The 9896-nt window shown below is 40.6% G+C and overlaps 2 protein-coding genes and 5 non-coding genes across 11 annotated transcripts in view; 6 read left to right on the top strand and 1 right to left on the bottom strand.

Annotated features, from left to right (window-relative positions):
• Positions 1–3018: 3018 nt before the first annotated feature.
• On the top strand, positions 3019–9311 carry EIF4A2 (eukaryotic translation initiation factor 4A2). Of its 5 annotated transcripts, none has more exons than XM_003792718.3 (11): positions 3019–3108; positions 3874–3919; positions 4007–4139; positions 4413–4552; positions 5336–5504; positions 5607–5716; positions 6028–6171; positions 6474–6611; positions 6847–6936; positions 7162–7241; positions 8519–9311. In XM_003792718.3, the coding sequence occupies exons 1-11, from the start codon at positions 3080–3082 to the stop codon at positions 8661–8663; spliced, it is 1224 nt and encodes a 407-aa protein (XP_003792766.1). In that variant the 5' UTR covers positions 3019–3079; the 3' UTR covers positions 8664–9311. The 5 variants fall into 5 exon arrangements, 3 of the variants coding, with proteins under 3 accessions (XP_003792766.1, XP_012662367.1, XP_012662368.1); XR_001161414.2 differs by adding an exon at positions 7677–7783 and having other exon boundaries at positions 3044–3108; positions 3874–4139; XR_001161413.2 differs by adding an exon at positions 7677–7787 and having other exon boundaries at positions 3044–3108; positions 3874–4139.
• Positions 4243–4310, top strand: LOC111726320. Its single transcript, XR_002774127.1, has one exon. It is a non-coding gene; the product is annotated as a small nucleolar RNA SNORD2 (small nucleolar RNA).
• LOC111726308 lies at positions 5751–5878 on the top strand. The gene has a single exon (XR_002774117.1). It is a non-coding gene; the product is annotated as a small nucleolar RNA SNORA63 (small nucleolar RNA).
• Positions 6213–6391, top strand: LOC111726319. Its single transcript, XR_002774126.1, has one exon. It is a non-coding gene; the product is annotated as a small nucleolar RNA SNORA81 (small nucleolar RNA).
• On the top strand, positions 6653–6783 carry LOC111726307. Its single transcript, XR_002774116.1, has one exon. It is a non-coding gene; the product is annotated as a small nucleolar RNA SNORA63 (small nucleolar RNA).
• Positions 6966–7105, top strand: LOC111726310. Its single transcript, XR_002774119.1, has one exon. It is a non-coding gene; the product is annotated as a small nucleolar RNA SNORA4 (small nucleolar RNA).
• Positions 9312–9316: 5 nt separating the features above from the next.
• RFC4 (replication factor C subunit 4) overlaps positions 9317–9896 on the bottom strand; it is a 16456-nt gene continuing 15876 nt past the window's right edge. The window contains exons 9-11 of the mRNA XM_012806912.2: positions 9736–9816; positions 9545–9661; positions 9317–9463 (exon numbers count right to left, since the gene is read on the bottom strand). Of these exons, the coding sequence (XP_012662366.1) occupies positions 9368–9463; positions 9545–9661; positions 9736–9816 (294 nt within the window). The 3' untranslated portion in view covers positions 9317–9367. The remainder of the gene's footprint in view (positions 9464–9544; positions 9662–9735; positions 9817–9896) is intronic.

The raw sequence follows: 9896 nt of genomic DNA, 5'->3' as shown, positions 1-9896 counted from the left end.
ATCAGTAAATAGGACAGACATTAGGTATTCGTGGCTTTATTCTTGCAACCTTTCTGTCCATGTCAAATTTTCCCATTGATTTTTATGCATACCATTGCTTCTCGGCCTTTAAGATCCAGAGATTTTTACACAGACCACAGTTTTTCTCTAGAAGGGTAGAAAAACTTCCCTGTCCTGGTTACACAACAGAGTAATTGGTTCAAACCTCGTCCCTACCTATTTCAAAAATCCTTCCATGGCATATCTCCGTTTTCTCCAACTCTATTGATGTTTTTCTCTGTTTATTATTTTATTAACTCAATTAATTTCTTTATTTTTCTTTATCAGGCAAGTGGTTTTATAAGTTACTGTGAAGAACAGGGCAGTGAGTGCCACCCTTCAAATTGCTTCAGGGGACGCTGCAAGCTAGCAGAACGGAGCCTCTAATTTCCACCACTAACTGAATAACAAAAAAGAGGTGAGTGGCACTATCCTCCCTATCTAGGTCCAGGCGGTTTTTTCAAACCCTGAAGTATAGAGGTAGGGACAGCATCTATTATACTGTATCTTCAATAATAAAATAATGTGAAGTAATAATTAGATCTAAAACATACTCCAATCAATGTTTATGTATCAATAGATTATCAAGATATATAAGGAACCTCAAGACAGCCCAGAAGTTCCCCCTTCCCCATGAGGAGAAGGCAAGGTACTTGCTGTAGGAAAATGTCACTACCAACACAAAGTATACTCTTTTAAGGTTTTATTATTGTTTTTCTATCTATTACTGGCAAACTTTAACAAATTCCTTGTTTTCGCTGGCTCTTAGAACCATGATCTTGGGGCTATGAAAGCAAAACTAAACTACAATAGCTCGTTCACATAGGGAAAGGATCTGATTTTTAATATCATTTGCAGTATAAATGGCCTCACACTGTTTATACTGCAAAGCACCATTTATAGTAGAGTTTGAGTCAAATTCCAGGTAACTGGAAACACTTTTCTTAAATTTAAAAGAGCACGCTCTAGTTAATGTTTTGATATTTATTTATTCAGTATTAATGCTGTTTAGTAAGCACATGCAATTGCGTCAAGCACAGCATTTATTAGAAATATATTGTAAAATTATGTATGGCGTCATCTGGATTTTGACTCTGAAAACTTCCTCAGGACTGTAACCTAAACCATAGAATTCAGCCCTTGATTATTTTCTATTAACAGACTCTGAAAACTTCTCCACAGCAATTAATGGCAGTGCCAACCTAAAGACCGAACAAGAATTATGTGTTATTTCTTGTTTGATTTCACCCTAAGACTCAAGTGAGACCAAAAGGTCACTTTTCTGATTTAGCATTTTCTTAATTTCTTCGATTCAGGATATTTTATTAGATTTTGGATGAGACAATATCTCTTACCACCAAGGTTCTCAGAAAATGTGTTACCACCTCAAATCTGGATTTCAGCACTACATAAGGATGAATGAAGGGCATTATCCCTGGACTGAGGGCTGGGTCCACTTTGTCACCTTGACATTCTTAATTTTTGTCACAGTCTTTGGCACAATAATAATTTTTTTTTTTTTTTGAGACAGAGTCTCATTATGTTGCCCTGGGTAGAGGGCTGTGGCGTCACAGCTCACAGTAACTTCAAACTCCTGGGCTTAAGCGATTCTCTTGCCTCAGCCTCCCCAGTAGCTGTGACTGCAGGCGCCCGCCACAACACCCGCCTATTTTTTAGGGGTCTCGATCTGGCTCAGGCTGGTCTCGAACCTGTGAGCTCAGGCAATCCACCCCTTTCGGCCTCCCAGAGTACTAGGATTACAGGCGTGAGCTACCGCGCCGGACTAAATAATTTTTTTTTCATAAAAACAAGTAGTATTTAGAGCCAAATATTTTCTATAATTTAGAAAATTAATAATTTTTCCAGTAATTAGACTTTAGGTTGGCCTTCTGAATTAATGAGGCCTGTTTCCCTGGGAATTTGAGATATCTTGCACTGTGGGTAGGGCTGTATTTCAAAATTAAATGATTAAATATAATGGTTTTTATTTTTATCAAGGAAGCTGGGTTAGGGCTAGTTGAATTTAAAGAACGCTGCAGTTTATTGCATTGTCTCTAAATTTCATTCAGTAATATTAACATTTCACTATATAGAGGCAATCAAGATTAGAAGTCTTTAAAAAATATATGACCCATATAGACTGGAATGAAAACCTATCTAATTCCAAAGCGGTACTGAGCTGTGATGGGCCAGAACCATCCATTTAAATCCCCGAGTTACAAGGAAAATTAGCCAGAATCCATTTGCAAAAGTTTATTCTGATTTTATCAGGCATTCCTCACACCTGTTCGGTTAAAATTACTAGGTTTCCTTTTTAAAAGAGCGAGAAAGAAGACTAGGATCAACATGAGAGCAGAACTGTTTACTCCAGAGCCATCTGCAAATAACACTACACAATTTTCTCGTTCTACTAAATGTATCGGCAAACCGGCTTTTCTGCGATTGCTGGGCGACATTTTCCCCAGCAAGGAGTTTCACACTTTCCAAGATGTGAATGGATGTTAAACGATGCGGCTAAAGCCCGGCGGCGGCTCTTTATTGTCAAATTAAACAGCGGTGGGAACAAGCGTATTAGGCTGCTGCCCTCGGGCCAGACGCCTGTTAGGCCCGCTCGCCCGCAGGAAGCGGCCCCGCCAGCGGCGCGCCCCGAGCTTCCGCCCCGCGTCCGCCCCAGGATCCCCCGGCCCGCCTCTGCGCCGGGGCGCGGAAACCCCGTAGGAGCAGGGCGGGCGCGGACGCGGCGTGCAGCCACCGCCGCAGCAATGTTCCTCCGCCGCACGGCAAAGAGTCCCAGACTTCCTCCGGATCCTAGGACTTCCAGAGACCCCGTAATAACTGGAAATTACCAAACTTGGATTCTTCTATCGCCTTGCTGAGGATTTTACCTCAGGTGACGATCTCAGGATCATAATTTTGTGGCTAACCGAAGAGCGATGGGAAAATTCCTCCGCAAGAAACGGGTTCCGGCCACGAGCCTATAAAAAACCGGTGGCGCGGACCTGCTGTCTTTTCAGTCGGGCGCTGAGTGGTTTTTCGGATCATGTCTGGTGGCTCTGCGGATTATAACAGGTATGGCGGTCTTTCGGTGCTGGTGTTCTGTAGCTAAGGTCATGTGGCGCCGGAGGGGAAATTGTAATGGATACTTTGGAGGCGAGAAGGTCCAGGTTCATGGACGTTTCCTTGGGGTACAGTTCCCCCGTGTCCTTCGAGAAGCTTCCATGGTGGGTAAGGCCCCAGATTGTGTGGAGACAGGACTTGGGTGCGAAAACACAGTGGCTAAGGAGTGTCATTTCTCCCAAAGGCGTAGTGAACTGTCAGCCTCTTCCTGGTGTGGAACACGGCAAACGTTTAGGAAAAAGCCGTGGCGCAGTCTGCGTTCGGGAAGGGTAACGGGGTGCCGAAGCTTTATTTTGGGTCAACAGCACGAGTTGGGGTGTCAAGCTTTACCGGCGGGGGGATGGGTGGCGGCGGCGCCCGCCCGCCGCGGGGCGAAGGCAGTGGCGACGGGACGGAGACCGGGCTCCCGGCGAACCGTTGGCACCGCCGGCGCCGGGCCTCCGGGCCGCGTCAATCACTCGGCTTGCGCAGTGTTAGGGGCGGAGTCGGCGCGTGCGGCTCTCGCGAGACTCCGCCGCCGAGACGGGCGCGCCGGGCCCTGCGGCCTGGGGGTCTCCTGGGCCTCCGCCTTCAGGGAAGGCGAGCGGCGTGTTCTTTATTCTGCGCAATTGTTTCTGTTCTTTGGGAGCGTACTCGCAGGGAGCGGGGCCCTTTAAACTGCGGTTAGGGCGGTTCGGTAAGGGGGTCGTGGTCTAACTGCGGTATTTTTGTCGGCAGAGAACATGGCGGCCCAGAGGGAATGGACCCCGATGGTGTCATCGAGGTAAGAGACGGGTGTGGATTTGGAAGCTCTGGAAAGGTGAGTTTGTTCGCCTTATTTATTCCTTTGTTTTTCGTTTTTAAAACACAGAGCAACTGGAATGAGATTGTTGATAACTTTGATGATATGAATTTAAAGGAGTCTCTTCTTCGGGGCATCTATGCTTACGGTTTTGAGAAGCCTTCCGCTATTCAGCAGAGAGCTATTATTCCTTGTATTAAAGGTAAATTCTGACGTTTTTAAAAACGAATTCGTTGTTGTACGTAGACGTGGACCATAAAAGGGATAGTGACCTTTGGGGGACTAGCACCTGTTTGTATTCCTTAAAGTGAGATGATGGCAATCATCTTTCGGGACTGACCTGAAATGAAGAGATACTCATTGCTGATCACTTTATTATTTTGGGCATAATTCATGTTCCAAATGGAATACATGGTGTAAAGTAGAAGTGACGATTTGATGTGGGATCGGTAAATATGTATCCTACTTTTTTTAGGGTATGATGTGATTGCTCAAGCTCAGTCAGGTACTGGCAAGACAGCCACATTTGCTATTTCCATCCTGCAACAGTTGGAGATTGAGTTCAAGGAGACCCAAGCACTAGTATTGGCCCCCACCAGAGAACTGGCTCAACAGGTATTGATAGTGTAGTTCAAAAAAACTGCTTGCGTGTTGCATAGGTTTCAGGTTTCACAACTGTGAAGAATTTAAAAAGTGTAGTATAAATGGTCCTGTCAGAGCCCTCCTTTTAATTGTCCATGCATGCAGGGAGTTTTTGTTAAAAGTTAAACAGGAACTGGGTGCTCAGGAATGGTTTGTAGGGTAGTATACCAAAAGAAAGAGAAATCTGAAGCTTTGTGTTCAAGGTGTACTAGATTTATTCCCATTTTTTAAGTTTAAATGCAGTTGTGCAACATGAAAACTGCAGTGACATGTTAACATTTTGACTGTCTCAGTAGTTTGTGATGCATTTGTTGCATGCTACGTTTTCAAAGCTTACTGCTGTATTGGCTTTGAATAAATTCTTCCCAATAAAGCTGGTTTTATTAAGGTCAAAACTACATAAGGCACAGTACCCTGTGAGGAAAAATCAGCATCTGCCCCAGCTGTAATTGTAGAACTCAAGTTTTGATAATTTACACTCCTTAGTGAGGGATAACGTAGGAAATACTAGTCCTTTAATAGCGTTACTGATAATGTGGGGTAACAGCATTCCAAGTTTGACAAGGCACAAGAAAGATACTAAGGGAATTTTATTTTGAAGTAGCTCTTAAGTCCTACATTTTTAAGCTTGGAAGTAGTTTTGTGCTATGCATGCATAAAAGCTGTTGGCAGACCAGATACTTGCTGTTATGCTCTGGAAGTTAGTCATAGAGCTTGTAATTATATGTGATGATAATTAAGCTTTCTGTTTTTTAGATCCAAAAGGTAATTCTGGCACTTGGAGACTATATGGGAGCAACTTGTCATGCTTGCATTGGTGGAACAAATGTTCGAAATGAAATGCAAAAACTTCAGGCTGAAGCACCACATATTGTAGTTGGTACACCAGGGAGAGTGTTTGATATGTTAAACAGAAGGTACCTCTGTAAGTACTGTCTTTTTTTTTTAAGAGTAGAATGTTTTTACTGTGTTACATAGTTAAGTTAAATAGTATTTTTAGACAATAGTATGACTTTGTTCTTAACAGCTCCAAAATGGATCAAAATGTTTGTTTTGGATGAAGCAGATGAAATGTTGAGCCGAGGGTTTAAGGATCAAATCTATGAGATTTTCCAAAAATTAAATACAAGTATTCAGGTAAGTCTGTCCCCTTAAGTGGAAGTTTGGTTTAATGCAGGTCCTGTTACAATATAACTGAGGTGTTAATATTGTCGTTCCCCCTGCTTAAAGGAATTGATACATAACTATCTCTGTCTAACTCCATTCCATAGTAAGACAGAGACGCTTGGTCTCAAACATTTATCCTTTGGGAATACTGTGAAAAATTGTGCCACAACATAACATTGTCAAAGGTTGTGTTGCTTAGTCTCTCAAAAATATTTTTTTTCTTTAGGCAGCTCTGTGACAAGTTGTGCTACATAAAACATAATCATTGTCTTGTTTTTAAGGTTGTGTTGCTTTCTGCCACAATGCCAACTGATGTGTTGGAAGTGACCAAAAAATTCATGAGAGATCCAATTCGAATTCTGGTGAAAAAGGAAGAACTGACCCTTGAAGGAATCAAACAGTTTTATATTAATGTTGAAAGAGAGGTAATCTAATTCTTTTTAAACATAAGTCTTGCCATATTTTTACCTTCTTGTATAAGCACTGTGCTAAAATTGCAGAAACTGGGACTATGTCTTGGTTTTTGTAATAATGCTAGCAGAGTACACACAGGAAGAAGAGTAACTGCACTAGATTTACACAGACTGGGGTGGACCTCTTTCTTAATGTCCAGTGTCCTTTGTCTTAAGATTTGGTGCAATATGTCATTTTAAGACAGTCATAACGTGGATTTCTAACAAATGAAAGTTGGAAACTAAATATTAACTTTCTCTTTGAAATACTGCAGGAATGGAAGTTGGATACACTTTGTGACTTGTATGAGACACTGACCATTACGCAGGCTGTTATTTTTCTCAATACAAGGCGCAAGGTGGACTGGCTTACTGAGAAAATGCATGCCAGGGATTTCACAGTGTCTGCTCTGGTAAGAGGTTCTAACTTTTCAATATATCTGTGTTTCCAGTAAAGCAGGATTCAGACTACAATATAGCTGTAAAGTGCTGTGTTGTTGTTCCCCCTGCTCAAAATAAAGTGTTTCTTAACTATACCTGTCTGCTATATTCCTGTAGCAGCCAGGGACGCTTGGTCTCAAACATGCTGATAAAATTAAATATTGATCTGACTGGTGATTCTTGAATTAAGGTTTTTTTACTTTGCAGCATGGTGACATGGACCAGAAGGAAAGAGATGTCATCATGAGGGAGTTCCGGTCAGGGTCAAGCCGTGTTCTGATCACTACTGACTTGTTGGTAAGTAGGTCTCTTACTGTTCTTTAAATTTACCAAAAGTTAATTTGGTGAGGGAAGGTTGTATTAATAACCTTTACCAAGCTGGGCTGTTTGGGAGAGTAAACACGACCACACTCCACAGTGGGCTATATCACTTAGTATAGTTCACTACTATTTTGTGGCCTACATTAATTACATAGGCATACAGTTGGTGAGAGTTTTTAACATACACCATTGTATTTTCAGGCTCGTGGGATTGATGTGCAACAAGTGTCTTTGGTTATAAACTATGACCTACCTACCAATCGTGAAAACTATATTCACAGGTGAGAAGATGGCATCTTGACTGTGTACTGGAAAAACATTAATGTGTTGCTTTTCCACTGATTTGTATATAAGGTGTAATGTCACGGGAATAGATTCAGTAAAAGGACAGTAATTTAGATGATAATAAAGTTGTACTTGGGAAGACTGGTCAGAACAAAGTGGGAAAACTTAAAACGTTGCTCTGATTGTGGACATAATGACAGATCAGGTTGCTTTATATTGATATTTGTTGGCTTTAGCTCTGAGATTTATTTTTAGTGATGCTTTTGCGTCCATGTGCTTTTTCTTGGTGATTTTTCTGTAGTTGGGATTTTCTTGGTGTCGCCTGGTAGCAAATTCAGTGATCCTTGGTTTAGTTTTAGTGGCTTTATCCCTAAATAAATTGAATTGTACTTTGTTATATGATATAAAGAAAGACTTTTTAAAAAATACAGGAGTCGATAGCAGCAGTTGATGGCGAGATGGCACTCAGAAACGGCGTTGACGTAATTTAGGACGTGGAATCATAAGCGAAACAGCACACTGTTTGAATAAAGAGCGAGTCGGTATTTATATTTGTTTTTCTTTTGTCATGATTATTTAATACCTTAAGTTGCTCCTGCTAAGGCATTTTTTATATTAGCATTTCTCTTAGGGAGCATTTCTGCTAGGTGGTTTGTATTGTCTGGTTTATCAGGAAGGTAGGGTAGAAAGCTGTTCTGGAGGTAAACACGTTTTTGAGTAATTTGAGTTTTAACGTGTGAAACTGAGCAAAAAAAGCAGTGATAAGTTTGGGTTACCATACCAAATCAGTTTTCCCACTGGAAAAAGGTTGTAAATTTTAGAAAATAGTTAACCTTGCAGCATTTGTATTTACAGTGTACAGTTCCAGAATTGCGTCGAAATGGATTACATAACTGTTCTTTTTGTTTTATCCCTGGTGTTTACATCTGTCCCAGGCTGACAACCTGCTCTTGGCTGGCCCACTTTGGTATGGGCTTTAGTTTCACTACCCCAAACACAATACTGTCATCTGCTTTATAATAATGCTCAAGACACCTGATAAAAATCTCATTTTGCAGCCAGACAAGCCTTGAATCCTTCTGGCACTAACTGCAAAGGAAGATTTTTTTCTCTAGATATTGATTAGCAGCTAGAGCTCCAATTAGAAGCCTGAACTATGTAACCTTGATAAGTAAACAGCAGCTGATGGTTAACAAGTGGATCGTCATGTTCAGTAGCTCACGTACTGTGTGAGAAATAACATTCTGATTGCTGATTTCTTTTTCTTATACAGAATTGGCAGAGGGGGTCGATTTGGGAGGAAAGGTGTGGCTATAAACTTTGTTACTGAAGAAGACAAGAGGATTCTTCGTGACATTGAGACTTTCTACAATACTACAGTGGAGGAAATGCCCATGAATGTGGCTGACCTTATTTAATTCCTGGGATGAGATAGTTTTGAATGCAGTGCTCGCTGTTGCTGAATAGGCGATCACAACGTGCATTGTGCTTCTTTGGGAATATTTGAATCTTGTCTCAATGCTCATAACGGATCAGAAAATACAGATTTTGATAGCAAAGCGACATTAGTCGTGAGCTCTTGTGAGGAAAGGCATTGGCTTTATCCTCTTTAGAGTTAGACTGTTGGGGTGGGTATAAAAGATGGGGTCTGTAAAATCTTTCTTTCTTAGAAATTTATTTCCTAGTTATGTAGAAATGGTTGTATTAGATGTTCTCTATCATTTAATAATATACTTGTGGACTAAAAGATATAAGTGCTGTATAAAATCAGCCAATTATGTTAAACTAGCATATCTGCCTTTATTGTGTTTGTCATTAGCCTGAATATAGAAAGGCCTTTAAAATTGATTTTTTTTTTTTTAGAAAGCATTTGAATGCATTTTGTTTGGTATTGTATTTATTCAATAAAGTATTTAATTAGTGCTAAGTGTGAACTGGACCCTGTTGCTAAGCCCCAGCGAGCAATCATATCCTAGGTAGGGTTAAATCCCCAGTAAAATTGCCATATTGCACATGTCTTAATTAAGTTTGAATGTTAAATAAATTGTATATTCACTTTAAAGGTATGTACTTTGGTCATTTTATTTTTCTCATAAGTCCATAAACAAAAAAAGTAGGTATTCTAACAATTCTGAGTTAACTGCTGCATCACAGTTGCACAAAGACTGATTAATTGTAGATGTTCATCAGCACCATCTGCTAAGCACTTATCAGCTTCCTATGACGAAATTAAAAAAGAGGGTTAGTATGTCTTGGTGTAAGAAAATGGGAAATTTCTTAGTGTGAAGTATGTACTTACAGCAAGTTTTTCTGTAATGATAGACTTCTGTTTATCAGAAAGGGTATCATTTTCTACAACCACATCATGAAGTTGATTTACAAGCTGAGTTGCGGCATGACCCTCAATTATTAAGTCCTATAATAGAAAAAAAGCTTAGTAGGCTCATTTAACAATTCCTCACCCCCAAGAAGTTAGTTAACTGATTTTACCTTCACCACAGTTTCTAGTTTGTCAAAGGAGCCACTCTGACATGCAGCAAATACTCCATCAATTGTCTCAGATGGTATTACCTGAAAAGGTATTTTGTTTCTGGGTGAAAAGATACTGACTCAGTTACACTTGGGTAGTGCATGTGCCCTATCACACAGGA

Source organism: Otolemur garnettii, unplaced genomic scaffold (assembly GCF_000181295.1).
Source record: "Otolemur garnettii isolate 467f Iridium unplaced genomic scaffold, OtoGar3 scaffold00060, whole genome shotgun sequence".
Classification (NCBI taxonomy): Eukaryota; Metazoa; Chordata; class Mammalia; order Primates; family Galagidae; genus Otolemur; species Otolemur garnettii.
The sequence above is the reverse complement of the archived record's forward strand: the minus strand, read 5'-3'. Positions and strand labels throughout refer to the sequence as shown.